This window comes from Emydura macquarii, unplaced genomic scaffold (genome assembly GCF_026122565.2).
Source record: "Emydura macquarii macquarii isolate MOO-44397 ecotype Brisbane River unplaced genomic scaffold, CSIRO-AGI_Emac_v2 contig_1644, whole genome shotgun sequence".
Lineage (NCBI taxonomy): Eukaryota > Metazoa > Chordata > Testudines > Chelidae > Emydura > Emydura macquarii.
The window spans coordinates 18,881,494-18,905,777 of record NW_027131781.1 but is presented as its reverse complement, the minus strand read 5'-3'; the positions used below and the strand labels follow the sequence as shown (position 1 = coordinate 18,905,777).

Here is a 24,284-nt window from a genome sequence, read left to right as displayed (position 1 = left end):
AGGAAGACACAAAACAATGAGGAGAAAAGGATCAATTTCTTCATTTAGTCAAATAAAAAAATCCAAAACTCCCTTTGGGCTCTAAAACTTATTTACAGAAGTTCTAAATCATGGCATAAAAGTAATCTTAAAAATAAAACATCACAGCCTAATTGGAGCCCTTTCTTTTAGAGTCAAGAATTACAGTGAGACTACAATGCATATATAAAACCAAAATTCTGGAAGGGATAATCTAATTTTTTACATTACAATGTTGATACCAGCTGGGGGAATCTGAAACACTAAACAAATCCCACTATGCAATCTTGAGATAACAGAGAAAATGGCTTATTTTATTAAAAACAGTATAACCATTCATTTAAACTGAATGACTAGAGACATTTGGCCTAATTATCCAGAGGCAACAAGCATCCACAGCTCCAACTATCTTTAAGGGACTCCAGGTGCTCAGTACCTCTGAAAATCAGGCACACTGTCCTTAAAAACCAAACATAGTAAGATTTAGTTAACAAGAATCACAGTATATTAAACACTATACTGTTAAAGGCTGGTGGGATTTAAAAGTTTGTTTTTACAGCTTTTTTAAGCATACAATGTTACTAAAAATGACTTACTAGGATATAGAAGCTAAACAGACATAGGAATGTTCCTGAACACAGTTTTAAATTATGCATTGCGATCCAAGCGTACATCAATTTCTCTGCCATTGATTTTTATGCCGTTCATTATTCTACAGGCCTTTTCAGCAGATTCTGGTGAGTCAAATCTGACTGTTCCACAGCCTTTTGATTTTCCATTCTCCATTTTTATTTCAGCAAACATTACATGACCTGAATAAATAAGTTAAACAGCAGTTACTATCAAGGCTATATTGTACTACCAAGTTAGAGATCTAATGACAAATTGAGGTAGAAAAGCATTTGGGAAAAAAAAAAAAAAAAAAAAAAAGTTTAGCACACATCTGATCTTAGATATTTGGAAAATATACTACCATCAAATGTGCTAACCAAGTGTAAGGCTTGCACCCATCTTGCAGCAGATTGAATCTTTGGGACAATCTGAGGTGTCAGTTTTTAGAAAATAAAAGTTGCTATTCCCATACTTTCAGGCAGAGGTTACTTATTGAAAGGAAACATAACATGTGCCAACACAGCAGACGAGAATCAGTATGAAAAGTCCCTAAATCCATACAGTTAACAGTCCTTCTCTCATACCAGAATAGGATTAAACATGTTTTTGCTTGAATTAAGTGAGCTCAGCTGCAAAAACAGAAGAATCCCATTAGAATAAGACCAGTTTTAAGGCCCTTTCAGACACAATTTGAACTATCAGACAGTTTAGATGCTAGTAATCACATGGTGATGGAAGACTTGCTACGTAATCTTAAACACTCAAGGCAGAAAACCAGTCATCTGCTTATTTTAAGAAAATATTTCATAGTGTGCTCCATTTAGTCCCAACATGTTAATACAGCCAAGCCACCAAAAGTACGCAAGCCTCTCTAAAATGTAGGACTCATTTTTAAGAGGCACACTATACAAGACTACTTTTTTACAGAAAGATGAAACATTTAGAGACAGATATTCTTTTTATTCCCTTAATGACATCTGCCTAATATACAGGCTTTGTTGATTTGTACTAATCATTCTTAAAATCATTAAACAATTACTATGTTAGTTGGTGTGAAAACTAAATTTCATTATAGCCTATTTCTGTAAATTTATGAATATAAACTATTCTGGTATAAGCACCGTTACAACTATATAACTGCATCCACAGTAGGGGGTTTTACCAGTATTATCAGATTAGACACACATATAGCTAAAACAATACAAAGAATTGTATTCAGACAACCCTTAAATAGAGATCCTATTTTCACACATATTATTAGGATCATTAGTTTTTTTCCCCTTTATACTAACATCTGCAGAATGGCTTGTAAAGATTTTTCCACATTTTAAAGGATGCATCTTCCAATGTTCACAAAATTCTTTTAATTTTAAGATGCAACATTACTAAGGTTACACATGAAAAGAAGGCAGCTATTAAGATTAGAGTAATTGCAAAAAAAAAGGGGGGGGGGGAGGGGTTACTATTGAACTTGGATTTGGGGCTGGGCCCATCTTCTGTTTTGTGTTTGTACAAAGCCAAGTACAATGGGGCGCTGGTCCATGACTATGGGTTCTAGGCACAAATATAGCTTGAAGATAAACTTTCTTCTAGGCTAGGTAGAAAAATAGCTGCAAGAGACTGGAAATTAATTCAGCATCTTATGCACTTCTGCTAAGTAGCATAAACACAGTCTCAGAGCTTACATCTACACAGAAAAACAAAAACCCACACACCCCTGTAACAGCAAGTCTCAGAGGCTGGGTCAACTGACTTGGGCTTGCACTACAGGGCTAAAAACAGTAGTGTACGTGTTCCCAGTCAGGCTGAAGCCCAGACTCTGAGGCCCCTCTGCACCCTGCCCCACCAAGGTTTTGGACCCTAGGTTCTAGCCCAAGTGGGAATGTCTACTCTGCTATTTTTAGCCCTGTAGTGCCAGCTCAAGTCAGTTGACTTGGGCTCTGAGACTCGCTGCTGCAGGGGTATTTTTTGTTTTTTGGCTATGTAAACATATCCATAACATCCCAACAATGAACATCTTTGCATGAAGTCAAAATCATCTGTAACTTCATTGGCCTGGAGAAAACCTATGTACATTTGCTATCAAATCTGTATAGCACAAATGTTTATGACCGTCTATTCAATATATCAGATGGCAGTGCTATGGTGAGAATTATTTCCTCCTCCTCTTCGCCTTCCCCCCCACTCCCCCCTAAAGTAAAAATGCTACTCTGCAAGCCAGTTAGGTTTTGAGTTCTGAAAGTGAGTTTTCACCGGGGAAACACATTGTTTGTTCTCACATCTAAGCCCCATGACTCATGCATTTTAGCAATAAGGCCATAAAGGCTTTCCAAATTACCTGCATAAATCAGTGTTATGTTGAATATCCACAGCAATCCTACACGTCTTCCATATACAAAGCCAAACAATATCGCAAGAATGCTTTTATTCCTTTTAATAAGCCACAGCCCTCAAATACACAAACCAAGCCCATCTAGTGCACAAAAAAACAAAAACAATCTGCTTCTAGCTGTAAGTCACATCTGAAGTTGCAAGGGTAAATTTAGTACAGTAATTTTCTAAGAAATTAGGATATGTGAGCAGGATAAGGCTGGCCAGACTAGTCTTCAGGCTATTTAACATTTTGTCTACTTGTGGAATGGACGTTTGTTAAGCTCTGTCTTTATGGCTTATACAGGGGCAACATTTGCAGCCTTTCATATACTTACCACACTGACTGAATTTCTCTTTTAGCTTCTGCCAGGTCAAGTCAAATGGAAGCTAGAATGAAAACAGGTATTAGTAATATATACAGACAGAGTGGAAAAAATAACTCTGAATTCACATGCTTACGTTTCTGACAAATATCTGGTTGCCTTTAGAACCTCTCTCTCTCACGCCACTTCCCATTGGGCCAGCCACAAATCCTCGATCTATATCAATGTTCCTGTCCAGGCCAGCTCCCATAGCTGGTCCCATTCGATCAAAACTGGAGCTCATCCGATCCATCCCCATTCCCATTCCTCCAGTCATACAATTCATACCACCCATTCCACCACCTACGCAGAGAGAGGAAGAAAAGATTTTCAGGAAATAAAAATAAGTTTACTTCATATTAAATTAAATGCAAGCTATAGCAATATTGTAAGTGAATTTAACTAACTGGGTCTCTTCCGTGGGGAAAATGCAGTCATTTTAGGTAAGAAACATACCAGTCCAGTACATAGAGGATAATGAAGTTTGTCATATTTCATATAAACTCCAAGCAGATGCAAATATCAGTATGTTAGCCCAATCAATATTGTTATAATATTCTTTGCACGTTACTAAAATTTATGTTTTTATTTCAACATTTCTGAATTACCAAGATATCAGTATTGTACAATAAGTACCAAGTAGCAGATACAGTACTCTTCAATCAACAATTCTATATCTATAAAAAGCATTCCAATGAGTAACACGACAAACTCACAGGAACTGAAAGTGCAATGACTTTCAAATTGCATTAGTAAGTCATACAGTGGACCAAAAAGATGAAATGAAAATACTATGGAAGTTTTAGAACATGGATAATTAGACCATTATAAATCCAGGAAGCCAACACAAAAATGCCAGTTTTGCTGAATGCAGATACACATACAGATTTTTACCTGCCTAATGGCATTGTCTTCCAAAGGAAAGATTATTTCAATTTAAACTAGATTGTCATTGATAGCAACTCCGTGATATCAGAAGCCTAGACTTTCCAACACTAAATGCTATTTTAAAGCACATTAGTTTGCATCAGGTACATGAAACTATTGGCACTCAGATAAATATCCTATTGAAAACATTATGAATCCACAATTAAATATTCAGGTAAGGTAGGAGGGGTCAAGGTCTTGCACATGTCTGGAGAATTAAGGAAGTGGTTTTACTAATGTGCCACCCAAGATAGCCAATGGCAAGGCATTAATGTCTTTCAACTATCCCAGCTTGAAGGCATCATGCCTATTGATTATGAATCTTGCTTTTACACAAGTTCAGGATTAGAGTTGTACACAAAAAGTTAACTGAATCATATCTGAAATTCTAGACCACAAATGATTTTCACTCACTGTGAAAATTATGGTATTGAAAAACCAAAGTTCTTTGTAGGATTCCTACAAATAAACCACCCTACTATTTTTTTGGGAAAAGGCTTACCAGAATGCTGCTCCTTCCATCTGAAATACTTAGTTTACGAAGAAGTTTAACAACTGAGGAGTAAACTCAGTGTAACTATATAAGGAAAGCACCTTTAGCAAAAGAGCTTCTCCAAGAACAATTAGAATTACAATCATAACATGGGACCGCTACATGAATATTTTCCTACAACTGACAAAGTATTGCACTAGAACAAGTTAATTATTTTAAAAAATCTTCTGCTACATCTATGCATTGATCATTTACATTCTATTAAAATCAATCAACCTACTCATTCCAGATCCTACTGGGCCCATGCTAGAAGCTCCCATTCCTCCTGCAAAACCACCAACCATTGCACCACCTAAACAAGGATAGAAAAAAAATCAATATATGCTAAGACTAGCTGTAAATTAACAAAGCCAGATAAATATTAGCATCTACACTGGTAATAGTTAAGACAAACTACAAAAGACACTCTTACCTCATGATTCTTCTCTGTGGACTGGTTTCACCAGTGTAGATTAGATGGGTTGGTCCCTTATTATGCAAGCTGGTGGGAAGCCTCTAATAAGTGACTTTGATGGCCCCTACCTCTTTTTACAGGTTTTAAGATGCTTTCCAAAGCACCTTTCCAGGTAAAAAATTCTTTTCTACAGACAAGTTACCACCAGGGCAAACTATGTGGAATCAAAATAAAATGATCCTGCAAGAGCACCAAAGCGAGGCTAACAGGACCACCTTGGTGTGAGAAATATAGACTGGAAAGAGCTCCTGGCATCCCCACTCCCAACTGATGTAACCAATAGCAGGAGATTTATTTTGAAGCTTTTGCTTCTCTCCCGAAGGATTCAAGACTGAAATGGCTAGGGAAAAGTACTTTATTCCCACCATTCTATAGCTCCCGCATGATGGCTTTGATAGAGGGTACCACAGCACTACACTGCCTGTCGCTGCCCAGATTTTCTAGTAAGCAACTAAAGTGCTGTTCTTTCTGGAGTAAACCTCAGTACCAGGCAAAGTGATTGAAACTATAGTAAAGAACAGAATTATCAGACACAGATGAACATGATATGTTGGGGAAGAGTCAACATGGCTTTCATTAAAGGAAATAATGCCTCACCATTTATTAGAATTCTTTGAGGATGTCAACAAACATGTGGACAAGAGTGATCCAGTGGAAACAGAGTACTTGGACTTTCAGAAAGCCTTTGACAAAGTCACTCCCCAAAGGCTCTTCAACAAAGTAAAGAGTTACAGGATAAAAGGGATGGTCCTCTCATGGATCAGTAACTGGTTAAAAGCTAAGAAACAAAGCATTAATTTTCACAGTGGAGGGAGGTAAATAGCGGGGTCCCACAAGGGTTTATACTGGGATCAGTTCTGTCCAACACATTCATAAATGATCTGGAAAAAGGGGTAAACAGTAAGAACAGTAAAGTGGCAAAATTTGCAGATGATACAAAATTACTCAGGATGGTTCAGTCCAAAGCTGACTGCAAAGCATCACAAAGGGATCTCATAAAACTGGGTGACTGAGCAACAAAATGGCAGATGAAATTCCATATTGATAAATGCAAAGTAATGCACACTGGAAAACAATCCCAACTGTACATACAAAATGATGGGTTTTAAATGAACTGTTAACCACTCAAGAAAGATCTTGGGAGTCATCCTGGACAGGTCTCTGAAAACATTTTCTCATTGTTCAGCAGCAGCCAAAAAAGCTAACAGTGTTAGGAACCATGAGGAAAGGGATAGATAATAAGACAGAAAATAAGCACAGAGAAGGGCAACAAAAATTATTAGGGATATGGAACAGTTTCCATATGAGGAGAGATTAAAAAGACTGGGACTGGTCAGGTTGGAAAGGAGACCACTGAGGGGGAATATGATAGAGGTCTATGAAATCATGAACTGTTTGGAGAAAGAGAATAAAAAAAGTGTTATTTACTTCCTTCACATAACACATGAACGAGAGGTCAACAAATGAAATTAAGAGGCAGAAGGTTTAAAACTAACATAAGGAACTACTTCTTCCCACAACCCACAATCAATCTGTGGAACTGATTGCCTGGGAATGCTGTAAAGGCCAAGGATATAACTGGGTTCAAAAATAATTAGATGAGTTCATGGAGGATAGGTCCATCAGCTGCTATTAGCCAAGATGATCAATGATGCAACCCCACACTCTGGGTGTCCCTAAACCTCTAACTGCTAGAAGCTAGGACTGAACAGCAGGGGACGGCTCACTCAATAAATTGTCACGTTCACTCCCTCTGAAGCACCTGGTACCAGCCACTACTGGAAGACAGGATACTGGGCCATATGGACCATTGGTCTGACCCCAGTATGGCCATTCTTATGGAGAAGAAAATAGAGAGAACTCTCTGATAAACCTAGATCATACATGAAGAATTGCTCTAGAGCCAGGCCAAGAGACTAACACTTCTAGACAATGGCAGCGTCACTGTGACAATAGATTTTGATATGAGAAGACAAATGGGTGGGATTCTAATGCCATCCAATGTATGTCCTCAAACTGACAACTTGTTCAATCCAGAACTATCTGCACAATCTTGACACTGTTTTGCTTGATTTTATTAGCTTTCATATTAAAGAAAACATGAGTGTACATGGTATGGGCTAGAAGGAAGGATACAAACTTCATGTTGCCCATTCTATTTTATCTGAAGGAAAACATTTCACATTCTGGATTTTTTGTCTGTCTGGTCTGGTTTTTTGCCACAGAAAGTCAATGACTGACTTGCCCGGACTGCACACACACTGAATAGCCAATTACTAAAACAGTTCCCCAAGCTGGATATATTTTCTGCATAATAAACCTGATAGACTGGTTAGCTCAGAAGAGTTCAAAACGGAAATATCATTGTTCTCTGAAAACCTAAATAGAAGGATGGTCTCTCACAGAAGGAGTTTGTTTTCCCTTGACAATTTATATATGCAACATCAGTGTTACCTTACCTCAGAATAATGTGCTGATTCTGACTAGAATACTGAGTTTGTTCAATGCAAGCTGGGCTTTTTCAGAGATTTAGCAGGTGGGTATCAAGAGCGCTCTCTGAAGCGCAGTATTTTCTTGGGCCAGATGGATAAGATCAGACAGGATCCCCAAACCAAAAAGCTTGTGTTTGGGTCCTGCACAGGAACCCTTTTCATTGTTTCACCACAATGCAACACATTTTCTGACTTGCAGGGGAAAGGCTATTTCACACACATTGCTTTTGTTGAAAGTGTCCTCCATGATAAGGAATTACTTGCAGAGCTTGTAGGAAAAATTTGAAACCAGCATACTAAATCCTAACAGGATACAGTAAGACCAAACAATCTCAGCAGAGCTCAGATTGCTGAAGAAATCTCCCATGCTAATCGGTAATCAGATTTTATCCTCAAAGTGATTCTCTGAAGGCAACACTAGTCTCCCAGCATCTGTCAGGAGCAAGAAATCTTCTGCCAAGGGCCTCTGTCATTAATGAAGACTCCTAGACTCAAGGACACTTCTACTCTGGTCATGGCCTTTAATAACCAAACTTCTAAATTAGCTAATCATCTAGGTAGGTGATTTCATAGATCTTGTTCTAGGTTCATGAGTTTTCTTAATATTGTAGGCAAGTAAGAGGGGAGATCCTTTTACTTCAGACAATGCCCCTTGAAATGAGCAATACAGACTCTTGGGTGCATTAAAGCTGTGAAGATCCCCTTGAGCAGCAGTGGCCCGTCTTCCTTAATTAAGAAGGCATCAGCCTAGATAATGGGATAGGAGGACACAAGGGTCTTCCTCAGCTAAGCACAGCATAAACCAACAGTTATTACGTAAAATCTATACTGTTTTCCCCCCATTTGTTAATTAAAATTACATAAGCTCAGAGGACCTATCAAGTTCTCACTAAATACAAACACACTGTCAAAATACAATCAAGACAAGCAGCTATCTTGGTCTCTTCCAACTACTTCCATTCTCTGACACTGCTATCCTGCTCAGTGGTCCCTAAACAGTACTGACCATAGGAAGCAGGGATCCAGATCTTGTACATACAAATCAGCCCAGGACACAGTGTTTCACCTTCAAGGATGTACTGTCTAGTCCTGTTACAGCAGCACCAGGGAATGCAAGTATATGGCAGAGCCCTGACCCCCCACGCTGCAGTAAGTTCCCCCACTCTACAGTAAGCTGTTTTGTAGTCTACTTGGCTGGTCTGCTCTGGTCTATTGCATGCAGAATTCCCACATCCAATTCCTCATGACAGAATTAAAATGCACAGACTTAATGCATATGCGTCTTGCAGAGGCTGACATTATCAATACACAGGAAAAAATGTGATACTAATGTAAAATACCTGCAGTCAGAGCTAAGTTTGTGTTTTCAACTCAGAAATTTGGTGTGCAAATTCAGAGCAGCCACTACCAACCTAAAACTATTCTATTTTGAAATTCTTCACTTTCAAGGAACTGTTCAGTCTCTAAATCCAAGATGGGACAAAGACCTCCTGCCATCTTAAAAGACAGATAGCCTAAAACAGATACTAGGAAATCTGATGTTTTCTGGAAGGGGACAAATTAACCAGATTGTGTAAAGATAACAAAACTACATGGCTGAGAATCTTCTTTTCTGCCCCTGAAGAAAAGACTGAATCATCCTGTGAGACAGAGATGCAACTCATAAATTCAAGAGAGTCAAGAGGACCCACTGATATTCTGTGAAGTGGACCAATCCTTGAAGACGCCCCTCCCCAAACAAAGAATGTATGAAGAGTAGGAGCCATTTACTGGCAGGGAGAAACAGAGCTTCCACACTGACTTGTGTAAAGAATGGTTCAATAACTTGACTTAAGCACTAGTCTAAAAAAGGATTTTCTAACTAAAATTAGTAATCATGCTTTTTAATCAATGTTGTTGTTTCTCCTTCAGGATTTTTTTTTTTTTTTTTTTTTAAAACAAGCAGCCTTCAGAGTGGGAACCTAAACCAGTCCCCTCTGCCTCTTCTAATGAGGCATCCATATATCATGAAGGATTTTATCAGTCAACCTCATACTACTCTGCACCTTCATGGAGGAAGTTAATAGAAGGTTCATCTCTTTAGCATGTCCACCATAGAGAGAAGGCAGTAAACAGCTCCATTTATGAAAAATCCAGGCTCATCCTTGCACTTCTGGTCAGCCTAAACTCTATTTCTGAAGAATATTTTTGTCCCAAATGAGCAAGTGAAGCCAAGAAAGTAGTGAAACCTGCTCAGTCAAAAAAAAAGGTGCCACATCCATGCACAGGACAGGGTGACCCAAAGTGAACAAAATATCAACACAGCCTTGAGCTGACTTGCATCAAAAAAGAAAGGAAGCAGACTAGGCATGTGCAAGGGAGAAAGAGACAGAAGCTAGAAGATGCTAAATTTCGTTGTTCCTATTGGATGCCTCCAATCCAGTTTACATGAAGAGGAAGGACAACCTGTCCAGTGTGCACTAATGAGAGGGCCACAGAATTTGCAAGACAAATATTTGAACAGCTGGTATGGGGTTTCCAGAAGGGTGTCCTGGAATTTAAATTATTCAAATATTGACAAAGTTACTGTGTTAACCTAAATATTTAAAAAAAAAAAAAAAAAAAAAAATTTTTTTTTGCTCCCCCCCCAAATGCTACTTTTAAATACATGCTACCTTATACCACTCCATCTTTGGACAGGGACACAATACTTCCTTCTATGCAAAGATCTAAATTCTATCATTGCAGCACCTACCAAAAATACTCTTTGGAGATTGAGGTTGAAGAGCAGTCAAATTTACTAATTGGTTTACTTGTCAAAAGAAATAGAGTGCTTGCAACACACTGTGATTGACCACGAGGAACTCAAGTTTGAGAGAGTTATCATACCCATTCTTCCAAACGAATCACCAAAGCCACGGTTCATTGCCATGTCACTGCGACCAAAATCTCTGTCCATACTTCCTCCCATTCCACCACGAAACATTTCTGCTGAGAATATACCAACAAGCAAACCAAAGTTGCAATAGATTTTCTATTATATTTTTAACATAAGATATGAATAAAATACATATTTTACGACTGCTTATTTAAATGGAAAGTAGTTTAAAGCACAAATCTGAAGAGCTCACATTTAAGTTTGCTGACTTACCTCCCATGCCAGTTGCCATGCCGGTTCCTATGCCCCCACTCATTCCACTGCCCATATTTCCTCTGAAGTCATCTACACTCCCCATCCCTATGTAAAGGAATGAGTTTTAATAATTATAATGAATTAAAAGTGGAGGGGGAAAGAGGAGGGAGAGAAAATTCACTCACCTCCCATTCTACTGACTCCACCAAATCCTCCCATGTTGGTCATTCCTTCCATTCCACCAAATCCACCGATACCTATGCAATAAGGAAAAATGTTTTCTATACTATATTTTAAAGAAGTTAACAGAAAATAAATAAAAACATATACCTCCTCCCATTCTGTTCATTCCTCCAAAGCCTGGACCATCCATTCCCATACCTTAAACAAAAAGTTATACATTCAGTTTAGAGTACAAAAAAAAAAACCTTCTCTATATTTATGTAAATCGATTTATCAAATTCATACTATTCAAGGTTTACTTTATTATAAGTAAACAACTTCTCCAGAAGCAAGACTGAGAACAATTAAAGTTATAGAAAAAAGAAATAAAAATATACTCACCTCCTGGACCCATATTCCCCATTCCACCACCCATGCTCAATTGGGTTGCGCTGATCGGTTGGCCACCTGGTCCAAGTCCCATCCCAATACCTCCAAGGCCACCTTTGAAAACCAGAGTAAGTATCAACACCAGGAGTCACAATTTCTGTTGCACAACGAGACCTTGCAGATGTGTACACCAGAAGACGTGGATGACATCACACAATTCCAGATTGCACATCAAAATATATGAAATTCAAGGAGTAAGAAAAATTATAGCTCATACTCACGGGGTAACTGGGGTGTCTTGTTCTCCACCATACGGAAGTCTTCATGAGGAATTGATTTGTCATCCTGATGTGAAATGAGTATTAGAAGGGATTTCACTACATTTTAGCTTAGCTAAAAGTAAGGTGTAAGGTAATGGGTAGACAACTCACCATTTTTACATGCATGGGTCTATCAAATAGAAACTGTCCATTGAACATAGCTGAAGACCAAGTCAAAGAAGTTTGATCTGACTACTGAAGACAACCTACCTACTTTCAAAGAATTGTTTTTATAATTTAGCCTATCTACCTCCCTCACACTTCTGAGTGGTTCCCTCACCCCTTCTCCAGTTTAGAAGATCAGCTAGTTTATAGAATGACATTTATAGACAATCACCGAACAAATCATCTCCCTTTTCAACCTTAACCACTGGATTGCAGTCTCTCTCTCTGGCCCAATGACTATTTAAGTGTATATCCACAGCTGAACAATCACCAGGCAAGAGAGACAGACTACGACTCTATAGTCCAGTGGTTCGGGCACCTACCTGGGAGGTGGGAGACCATGGTACAGTGCCCCTGCTCCAACCACTCTTTCATTTTTTATCCACTATGGAATGGGTCCAAACAAGAGAGGCTGAGGAAGCCCCGCATCAGAATATCCCATAGTTCAATGGTTAGACCACTTTCTGTTCAAACCCTCTCTGCCAAAGGGGCTGGGGGAGAGATGGGAATTGTACCTGGGTCTCCCATATCCCAGCTGAGTGCTCTAACTACTGAGCTAACAGTTATAAAGTGGGCATTACCAATTCCACCACCTCCAGCTGGATTTTGAAGGGACCTAATCTAGTGCATGTGCCAAGAGGCTGCCCCAGGCCACACAAACCAATTAATTCCTACTTCCCCCCTGGTTCATGAACTGCTAGAATTTAGGCATCTGGATGCCTAGAGTGGGGCAGAAGCGTACACGCCTCCCAGTCTAAAATTTAGGTGCCCAAGGAATTTTTACAATGGAAACATAAGTGTGAAGTTAGTTTAGGTGCCTACAAGGTTAGATGGCAGTCAGGCAAGAGTTCTGTGGATTTCAGTGACGTGCCAGGCATGAAGAATTAACCACCTAAACTCCAAAATTAGGGACCTAAGCTGTTTTGTGGAGTATGCTCAAGGTCTTCATATACACAGAGACTGAAGTTTAGCATGGACACAAGCTAGCTACAATGCAAATGGATACAGTGTAGCTTTAAGTCACATACACTCATACACCATTCAATGCATACTGAATCCATATTTAACAAATTGCTCCTTTAACCAGACAACAGTCTCAAAAACAAGGATACATATTGCCTGAACTGCTTCAATTGCTTGTTCAAAAGTGACTGTTCCCATTCCTCGACTCTTGCCATCCTTATCTTCTTTGATGTCTGCACGTTTTACAGTTCCAGCAATGCTGAACACCTCCTTTAATTTCTTCCAGCCAACTTTAAAGTCAAGCTTAATATACAAAATTAAACAATTCCAATACATTTATCTCTTCTCACTAAATAATTTAGAAGAGATTTTGCAGCACAGTAACTTTTTAGACTCCTAAAATATCTGATACAAAGGAATATGTACATACACTATATTTTTATGGCACATGTCCACTTCAGTAAGTCTAACATGTCAATGTGTCAAATCTCTTGGGAAAAAAGTGATGATTTTTTGTCACTTCTGTCTGCTTCCCTCCTTCTCAACTTTTAACATGCTGATTAGAAAAGGAAATTTTTTGCAATACCTGCATTCTCTTCAATGTAAGTTACATCTAAAGAAAAACTGGAAACTACCTCTAGTATTTCTTAAATTTGTGCAAATTCTGAGCTACTAAGAGAATCAGAATAAATCACCACATTAAAATAATAATATAAAATAATTTTTTTGTGCAGAGTAACTGGCAAGATTCTTTGCACAAGATGGATAAATATGACAACAAATACACTTGCTACCTAACAAGTACACTCAGTTTTAAAGAACAACCAAAGTTAATTACTGGATATAAATCTATTTGTAAATACTATTTTAAAAAATTGCAAGAAAGGATCACAGCAGAGTGAAGACCTTCAAAAAGTCCTGCTATGTAGTAGTCTACAGCTGTTTAAAGTCAATTTCAAGTATTTTGTTTTTACACCTCAACCTGGGCACATGAAGGCTTTCTTTCCCTCTTCAGTTTCAAGAAAGCAATACCAGACCTTAAAATTAATTTATATGCATTTTTTAAGTGAAGAGAGTGAGTGGATACTCTTGCATAATTCAAGAGATGGGTACTACTGAACAGAAAGATTTTTTAAGATAGACTAGAAATAATATTTTTTAAATATGTGCTTAAACTTACATTAGCAACAAAAATAGTGGACCCAAGCCTGCCAGCCTGCAAATTACTGATAATCTCAGGAGGAATGTTCGGATTATTGAGAATTGAAGGGGGTAAATTCATCAATCCAGGTGCCATATCAGGTCCATGTCCTCCTGGGAATGGTCCTCCCACACGCTGCAATGCCCTACGAGCATGTTCACCATCAGGATCCTAGAACACATTTAAAAGTAAAGCTAACACATTCATCAACAGCAGGATTGAGAGTTGAACAAAACAAAGTACTATTTTAAAATTGCACAAAAACCCATCAAAATCATCAACTAATATCCTTGTCAGCGTCAGCAGAGGGATCAAGCACTTAATTAGCATGGAGACCTAATTCCCTCACCTCTAGAGGTGGGTCCTTTCAGATGAGGGTTGAGGCATATTGGCAAAGCACTTGTTGAGGAAGCGTGCACTGCCACTTCACATGCTGTACCTAGCCTATGGACAAGTAGAAAAGATTTCAATCTAATGGGCTGTCAGTCTAGTATCTTCTTCCAAGCACTGAATTAATTCAATGAACTCTGAGTATGTTAATTTCACGATTAAAAATGTATCAGAACACTCCAAAGTACTATGATAGGAGCCAACACTATATACTACATTGAGAATTTTGACATTTACTTGAGATTCCAATTTGCACAATCATTCTATTTCCATCCCCCTGTCCCACTATAAAATGGTCAGAACAATCTGACTGGGAGACTAAAGTCATATTTTGATAAAAGTATACAAACTGACCGATAGAAGTGGTAGGAAATTAGAAATATCTACCATTTTAAAAAATACTGTTGGGTTTTTTAAAAGGCATTTGTTCATTTTGACATACTACAGTCTTTAAGACACATCATGATTTTGTCACACTGGCTTACAGAAGGCACAGTGCCAAGGGACCAATAGGCCCCTTGCTAGCTAAGGAAACATAAGAGGCCTCTGCACTATAGAGGAAGAAGAAGAAATGTATCGCTAATAGAACACTTAATGTATAGTAAAAAGCCACTTTAAGCATTCCTATAAAAGATTTCACCAATTCAAGCTAAAACAAAGTAACATTCATACCTCTTTAATGTTCAGGGGTCTTCCACTAAGGTCATATTTGTTCATAGTTTCTAATGCTTTCTTTACAAATTCTTCATCTTTGAATTCAACCACACTTAAGAGGGAACAAAATATTTAGAGTATTAAAATAAAGTTAATTTTAAAAAGCTAGCAGAATATTTGGACATTAATGTCTTTCCACACACACACACAGAAAGAAACTTACCCGCAACCCTACATCCATGATGATTTGTAAACATATGTAAGGAGAAAAAAAAAGGAACGAGTCAGTAAATATAACTGTAATATAGTATTTTAAGATTCCACATTACCGTTAAATAACTATTTATTAGATGATTTTCAACTCCAGAATTTATAAACACATGCTTTTTACTGGTAGCCAAAAAAATTTCATCTAGTCTCTTTTGAACAAACATACTGCAGTGGATATTACCATTAAAATGCAAAAGACAATACTCTAAACTTTATTTTATTCTCTTTGAGCCAAACCAGAATTGGACTACAGAAAAATGCCACACAGATCGATAATAAGGACAGTTAAAAGAATTTGATCAATGCCCTCAGTGTGTCACTGGATGCTGACCTTTGAGTACAAAATTAAATTCCACATACATATAATATACAAAGATTTTGTGTACCTTTTGGAATTACATTTAAAAGTTAAGTTACTTTTCATGAAAGTAAATTATCGACTGCACCAAACCCCATTTAATAAAGCAACCAGTTTAGGACTGCTTTAAGTGAGAAGTTATATAGAGACTAAACTGAAAACACACAATTTTTATTTTACAAATGTTAGGGAAATCATTTACAACAATTGTTCCTGCTCAGTTAGAATCAAACCTGCATTTCTCAGTTCATACAGCAGGTTCAGATCTACTATAGTTCAAACTTTTGACTAAAAAAGACAAAGGAGCTTTAACATTCTTCACTCTAAGTGCCTCATAGCTGGCACTCTCTTGGCTGCCAACCACCTCCTTCCATTCAGTTTAAAAAACAGGCAAGTTCAGTAATCCGAAGTGTTCAGAGCACTAGTCCTGTAAACTGTCAAATTAGATTCTTCAAACAGTATAGTCTTAACATTTTTATACTTATTGGCCTCAAATAAAAATATTACACTTGCAAAATTTGTCAATTCAGTAGTTTTTTTAAAGTCCTTTACATAAAACAGTTTAGAACACAACAAAAATCCTAAATTAAAGTGTTGGCTGAAAACTATTACCTTAGGAGAATTAAGTAAATGCCATTTGTTAACTTTTATAAAATAACTCGTCCCTTACAGCCAGCTAGATTGATTTACATGAAAGTGTCAGACTGATTCTAATACAGAAGCCTCAAGTCAATCATAATAAAATAAAAATGAAACTTACTTTCCAGTAACTGGTACAAGTATTATACAAAAATAAAACTGCTGAGGAACTTTTAAACCTCTAGCAGATTGTTGCCCACGGCACTTACCCTTGATTTTCCTTCAGCATCCTTAAACAGCTCCACGTATGTAACCTCACCAACTACATAAGACATACAAAGGGAAAATACCAAGAGACAATGCATTTAAACACCAGTATCTTGCTTTACTGTGCCCCTGTGCACAACTCTACAGAGAAGCACCTATTATTCACCAACAATCAAAACCAGACCAACATACCTCCTGTCAATGGCTATATAATTTAGCTAATTTTCAGAAATATGCAGCAGCCACATTCTCAAGAGCTATACAAACAACTATATTTAACCTAATTCATACTACAGATCATATTTTGGCCAGTATGATATAGTTGGTGAACAAATTCAGATATACACTTGGTCCCTTAACCTATCAGATTAGAACATCAACATTAGCACTGTTCAGTGACATTTGTCATCCTACTCACAACAGCTGTTTTAAGGTGACTTTCTACCTGAATGTCTTCAATCATAAGACTTTGCCTTCAATATAATAACCAAATTTACAAGTCAAATATTTCACAGCAAGCCACACACTTTCTAAAGTTTCAGTGAATAAAACCAATCAAATAGTCATGTCACCTTACAACAGATACACCAAGCACAGTTACAAAAAGTTTTTGGTATTATTTAACAGCCTAGAAGCCAAGTGTGCTTTGCATTACTTTTGAAGAATCAATATTTTCAAGAAAAATAACAGGTCTAACTTTTTACAGAATTCTTATTGGAGTTATTTTTCCCCAAACTGTCCAGAGTAAAAAGTTTGGGGTGTTCAGATTATTCTATCAAAACTGCAACAGCAGTAACACGCTTTTAATATAGATCTCCAGTCAGTCATGGCAGTGACAATGCAGACAAAGTTAATTCCACAGCCAGATTCCACCAAGGAAATACAAAACATCTTTTGAAAGACATCCTTTATTATTCATACGTTAACACACTAAGTATATTGCTTAAATACAATAGCCCTTTAAAAATCTACAAAGACTACAACTAGACAAAACAATCTCTTTAAAAAGTCATGAGGGCATGCATATACTGGTAGCTCTCTACTGTCACACTAGAATGGCAGAAGATTGTGAACACTTCATTTACCCATACTACCCTGCAATGCAGTTGTCTCAAATAAAAGAGAGGGGGAAAGATAGATATATCAAAACAACAACAAAAAAATGCAAGTCAAATCTGTGTGGCTCAAAGGACAAAAATATGTTAAGTTCCTCCCCTTCCTATGTGAAGGGGGTTATCAGGAGTGAGTTACCTTTCTCTCTCATAAGATCTTTAATAGCTTGCCATTTCATGTCATATGGGATGTTGCTAATGAAAACTCTGTTACGGTTAATTGTCTTCTTTTCTCCAGTGCCTGGATTCTTGTCCTTTAAATACGGATGGAATCTATTCTTGTTTCCAAGAGATGGAATTGCCTTTGGTTTTGGAACATACTTTTCCTTCACAGATGTTTTCTCTTCCTTTGCTGTCTCATCATTATCCCTATATTTTCAAGAGACAGATAGATTAGTTTTGGTTCGTGATAATGGTACGATTCTACATTAAAATAGGGCAAATTTCACATTTTGCATGCCATTAACTTTGCAACTACCATTCAGAACTCCATAATTTCCAAATACTAATCAATGTATTTTAAGAATTATTTCATTTTAAACGATTTCATGAACACATTGATTTATTGGGCAACAAAATATGAAGTTAATGTTTGCAAAGGAAGGCCAGACTATTCCTTTGTAATCACAATAAGGAAGTCTAATGAAGTTGTACTTCCTTTCTAATATACCTGTCAAGTTCCAGCAATGTGGTGTTATAAAGAAACTTATTAAAAATTTATGCAACTGAGATGTATCATTCTAGTTATTACTAGCCTTGAGACTTACGTGTTTTAAATAGTGTAGTGAAAGGTCTTTGCATAAGACACTGGTTAAAATTAGATATGAGACGAATATTGTGTAAGTGTCAGAACAGCCTTTATTATCCAAAATGTACTACAAGATTGTAGACGAGATGGATGTGGAACACTCCCACTTAACTTGTTGCTGTAGCAATACACTATCTTCACAACTCCTTACTAGCTATATTTGTTTGAACAGGATTGCAGGACCTAAAATTTTACACCAAGTTTTGACACTTTCAGTGTGTAGCTGAAAAGACCTAAAATAAACTTTTCAGTTATATAAATACAGTACATCGCGGGACTATTTGTGTTTATTGAAGAATTATGAAATTAAGAACTCTTCATAAGATCCTCTTTATGAAAAATAACCACTGCTTCCAATGTAACCAACCAGCATACCCAGAGTGGGCAATAAAGTCAATTTATTGCTGTTGCGCTAAGTAAATGAAAAGCTCTATGGTGTGCTTCCATTTATTTTCCATCCACAACGCCAAATTCCATTTTAGGAATTCAGAACATGAATTTGAAACAATTTTTTTTTTTTTTTTTAAAGAAAGTGTTAGGAAGTACTGGCATGAAATGGGCTTGGTAGCCAAAATATGTACTAATCAAGTTAGTTGAGAGATTATTGCAGTGTTTTTGTAAGATGTATATGGTAAAATGTTGCATTTGTAACATTTTAAATTCATGAAATAGTGTCAAAGTTAGCAATCCAAAAAATCACCTACTCTTGTTTTGCAAAATACACAGTTTTGTTCTTCAAAAAACAAGCATGTGCAGTATTTTTATTTTTTATACATAGCAAAAGTCAAAATCAATCACCTAAGCATTCATAAGGAATATAGAAATCCATGAATGCAGAACTTCTATGCATCCCCAGAGGCAGGGTACCCCAACATTTTCTGTAAAATTTGAGCTCTCATTTTAATAGTTTGTTCCCTGACTACAAAAAAAATCTTCCGGGAATCAAAGCAACATTACCTTGGTGGTCTGGAGACCAACTGAAATGACAACTTTAAGAGCTATGAACTACTCCATCTCACTTTAAGGTGGAGTCCGTTCAGCCAGAAGTAGTCAATCAGTACAGAATTCCCAGGAAAGTAATAAAATTAAGCAATACAGGGTCATCAGTTATAAGTTAATTAATTAAGAATAGGGACTTTGCCTTCATACTTGTCTATAGAGCAGCTACAACTTTTTTGGTGTTTTGTAAGTGTTTATATTTGACTTCTTGACCCAGACCTTCTAAACAGCAAGTTTTCTTTATTTTAATCAAACTTTACACAAAAGGATAGTTTGTTCATTCTCTAGTCAATTACTTGATGAAGATTGTCCCAACATAGTATGCATCAACATGTGCTGCGGCCAAAGTTGAGTAGGAACATAATCATGATTCAAAACTTTGATTACATCAACTGCATTTATTATTAGCATTTACTGCATAAATAATTAAGATATCAAGAAATAAAATAATTAAACTGAATTTTATTTTCTGATTGTAGATACTAAATTTTAACTAGAAGATTGCACCAGCTGGAAACAAACAGAAGCTAACATTTAAATCCAAAATTGCACAAAAAAAATAAATCTTCAAAACAAAATTAATAAAAAGATAAATCTTCCTAGTTTACATATAATGAAGCCATAGAAAACGACGTTTAGATTACTAATTTGTAATATGCACTCAATTTCTCAAGATATGAAAGTTAAAATACTGACAGCTCAGAATTCTATTTATTCGATGTACTGTGTTCAAAAAGTTATTCTAGGAACTTCTAATGGCTCTGTTCATAAGAATCCTACAAACTAGTAAATGGGTACAAAGTGGGGATGTATAAAGTTCCAAAACTAGATCCCTGATTCTGCAAACACAGATGCAAGTTCTTAGGACTACTCAAAGTAGTGACGTTATTACACAATATAGTAAGGTTAAGTTGGTGCATAAATCAGGATTGGAATAATAGATCATCATCCACTTTCACATGAGTACTAAATAGATCTGGTTACAGGAGAAGTTAAATAGACTGAAATGTATCTCTTGACACACATTAAAATGAACACTTAATGCTTTCTGTACATGATTGCAGAGGAAAGGAGGGGGGGATTCTGTGTACATTAAATCCTGTTACCCAAGACCACCACATCTTGCACTGCTTTCTAAATAAACTCCCCAACTCGACCAACAAAAATATAGGGTAATAAGTTTTTGATAAGTCATTGCCATAACTGTTACATTCCCAGAAAAAAATGAAACACTACACAAAAGTCTCTCTAATATGCAAACTGTGATTATCACCATGATGCATTTTGATGTTTGCACAGCAGTTTGAAAATGCAAGGCTCTACATACAGCCTTTATTTAATAGGATAGAGACAAGAATACTAACCACAAAAGACAGGAGTGTGAGCATTTAGAGCCAAGCCCACAACAAAGAAAAACCTGACCTAGGGTACCCCAAAGTATGTAAACTATAATCTACACAAATGTGTGGTCAAGAATGCCTTTATTCTTCATCCCTTTTTATAAATGTTTTTATTTTTAATCTGACCTCATGTGTGTTTATTTACCACAATCCATACTTTTAACATTTCAAACATCTATACAGCTTTCAAATAGCCACCACCTATTAAAAAAAAAGTCTGTCACAAAATGTTCTTTCCTCCCAAGTGTGAATTGGATAAAATGAGGAGCTGAAAGTTATACTGATCTGAGATCAAAGTCTTCCTATGTTCAACCATTGGCTAGCTAGTAAGTTTGAAGGTCTGAGGTAAAAAATCATCAGTTCTAGAAAATCCATTTGCTTTACATCACATTTAAAAGCTCCCTAGTAATATTCCATCTTTGTCCCTGACAAGTCATGGTTTACTAGATCTTAAAATAGCACCACCGTGATTTACAGGGAAGCTCCTAATTTTTAAAACCTTTTCAAGATGTGTTACCAGTAGTGATTTTTCTCTTTCCACCTGCAAAAGAGGACTCATGGCTCTAAGGTAACCTAGCTTTACAGACAGAGGAATAAAAATAATAGCAGCAATACAAAGTTAACATACATCTCCTGAAAAACCTGGCATAAACAGAACAAGTTATGGTATTGGATGGTCTGAATGTTTCACTGCTCAAAAGCGACCGATGGATTGCCATGCTGTGATGATAAACTCCCACCCATGTAATCCTTACACTCAGAATCCCATGCCTACTGCCTGTGTTACACGCACAGGGTTGGCTTCAGCCAGCAGACACACCACCGTGCAAGGAAGCGCACTGCTCCCAGCGAGCACGCCATTCATCATTAGTATAATGCAACTGCCTCCTGCCTTGCCCCAGGGCCGCGCTCCCCGTCTTCTCAAGAGGCTAATGGGATGGGAAAAGCAACCCTTCCCTAGCGCTGCACCCCACCGCAGGGCAGCCCTCGCGAGCCTCCCCTCTCCCAAACCGCCTCCCGCTCCACACCGCCCTCAAACTACGCCACAACACTAACGGGGGGCGGGGGCTTTCACAATCACGTCCCCAATCCCCTCCCAGCTGATGGGCCCCCCCCAGAGTAGCCCCATCTCCTCCACTCGTGGCGGGGGAGGAGCCTTGCCGGAGAGGATAGGAGGCAGACTACCTCTCTGCCACGGCCTAGGCGACCCACTGAATCCCCGCGCTCAAGTAGCCGCGTTGCCTGGCCCCCTCCCGCTCGGAGCCCAGGCCCAGCCCCGCACACACATTTTGACGCCATTGGCGCTGCCGCCGCTCTCGGTCGCTGTTGCCGCCGCCGCCTCCTCCTCTTGCTGCTGAGGCTGGTTGTCGGGGGCGGCTACGGCCTCCTCCGCTCTCCCCGGTGGCGCCGCCGCAGCGGCCTCCGGCTTATCGTTCTCCGCCATTTCCTCGCCGAGCTCCTGGCCAGGCGTGGCGCCGCTGCCGCTGGGTTTGAAAAGCCCCTGAGCGCCCCGGCCCTGGCCTCAATCCGCGCCGCCGGCCCGGCCAGCTCTCGCGAGAACGAGTTCGGAAGGGGGGGGGAGCGAGGAGGGCTCCTGGGTTACCATAGTGACACCGTTGTGCTGGAGACTCTGGAGAGGTTCAGGCCAGGCCTGTCATTTCCGTTCTCCCCTCTCCCAAGGCGGGGACATCTTACAGGAACGGGTCAAAGGACAGGGTTTCCCCCGTCCCTTTAATTAGCCATTTCCAGCTGGAAGAAGTGTTCAGAGCAAGCACCCCACAAAGACATTACCTGTTCCCAGCACTCTCTGTGTGTCCACACCCCAGCTATCCCCCAGAGCACTTACTGCCAATTCTAACTTCCCTGAGACCCCTTCCCTCACGAAAACCTACCTATTCTCACCTCTGAATGTTCAATAACACTCCCCAGCCTCAGTTAGCCCCCCCCAATAAACAACTCCCACCTTTACATATTCAATAATCCCCACTCCCCCAGCATACCCCCAAATCACCCCCCACCCCCGTACCACTCCACCAACATCAATCGCTTTTACCACTAATTGTTCAATAAATGCACCCAGGACCACACCAAAACTATCTGCACCCAGCACTAACTGTCCAATAGCCGCCCACTCAGCCCCAAAGGTCTCTCTCTCAAAAATTATCCACCTACCTTTAAAGGCAATAATCGGCAAACGACCATAATCCAGATACAAATGGGTGATTTTATACCACAAATAATAGCCTCTTAAAAATAAGCATTGCCCTGTACTTTTCATATGTATGGCCATTACTTCCTCCAAATTTTATTTCCTCCAGCCTTAGGGAGGTCCCACGGATCTGTGCGAACTTTTGGCTTCCCAACTCTGTGGACCATATTCATCCCTGCACCATTGCTGAGCACAGCACAGGGGCCAAGCCAAGGCTACCTCCCCAACCCCAGGGCTACCAGTGGCTTCTTTTGACCCACTCCACACACCCCATCTCGACTCAGGTTACAGCATTCCCAAGGGCTGCCCTACCTAGCTTTTACCCTAGCTGCAATTATCTATTGCCCTCTGAGCCATTCTAATAGTGAGGAATAGCCATGGCATTGGAATGCCAATGCCACTTTCCTGGCACAACTCCTGAGGTGAATGCTCATGATGGGGATAGCTAAGAACCAGCTATGTTGACTGTGATATTGTTGGGGGGGCGGGGTGCCTGTTTCAGGTGTATTCCCCAGCATAGATGTGCGCAGCACATTTCATTAGGGTGTGCACCCAGGAAATTTGTATTAGGGTGTGCACCCAGGGATTTTTCATTTTCATCTTTATCAGGGGTGTCAAACTCTATTCCACCAGCGGGCCACATTTGAATTTCCCGCCAGCAGAATTCTCGCCCTAGTCTCCGCCGCAAAATCTCGCTGCTCCATTTTTTTCGGCGGCAGCTCGCTGTGTCTTCCGAGAAATCATGCGCCCGCAGCTCTTTCGGACTTGATCAAAAGACCTGATCCTGTCTCACATTGGCAATGGATACATACCAGCCTGCAAATGGAAACAGAAAAGCCTGAGATATTCCTTTCAGCATAGGTTGACTCCCTCCGCCATCCACATCATCTGATTTTCTCCATATCATTTGAAAAAATATTAACATTAAATGATTTTGGTTTTAACTTAGAAATTTATAAAGCAGCCACCAGTCTGGTATCTCTGCATCTTTTAAATGAGGAAGAATATTATATCTAGATCATTCTAGAGCTCAGGATCTTACTTCTTTATGGGCTGCTTGGATTCCCTTTTGCCCTATATTTTAATGGTTGTGACACCAGCAGCCTTGACAATACTTCAGAGATTTTGGAGGAA

The 24,284-nt window shown here is 38.7% G+C and overlaps 1 protein-coding gene across 1 annotated transcript; it reads right to left on the bottom strand.

Annotated features, from left to right (window-relative positions):
* Positions 1-17: 17 nt before the first annotated feature.
* MYEF2 (myelin expression factor 2) lies at positions 18-22,467 on the bottom strand. Its single transcript, XM_067555812.1, has 18 exons — positions 22,228-22,467; positions 17,874-18,103; positions 16,625-16,677; positions 15,372-15,379; positions 15,167-15,260; positions 14,084-14,275; positions 13,053-13,206; positions 11,887-11,936; positions 11,737-11,800; positions 11,468-11,569; positions 11,234-11,284; positions 11,089-11,160; positions 10,922-11,008; positions 10,660-10,761; positions 5,066-5,137; positions 3,463-3,668; positions 3,339-3,390; positions 18-830 (listed from the first exon to the last, which is right to left on the bottom strand). Exons 1-18 carry the CDS (start codon positions 22,383-22,385, stop codon positions 667-669), a joined length of 1,911 nt encoding a protein of 636 aa, XP_067411913.1. The 5' UTR covers positions 22,386-22,467; the 3' UTR covers positions 18-666.
* Between the last annotated feature and the right edge of the window lie 1,817 nt (positions 22,468-24,284).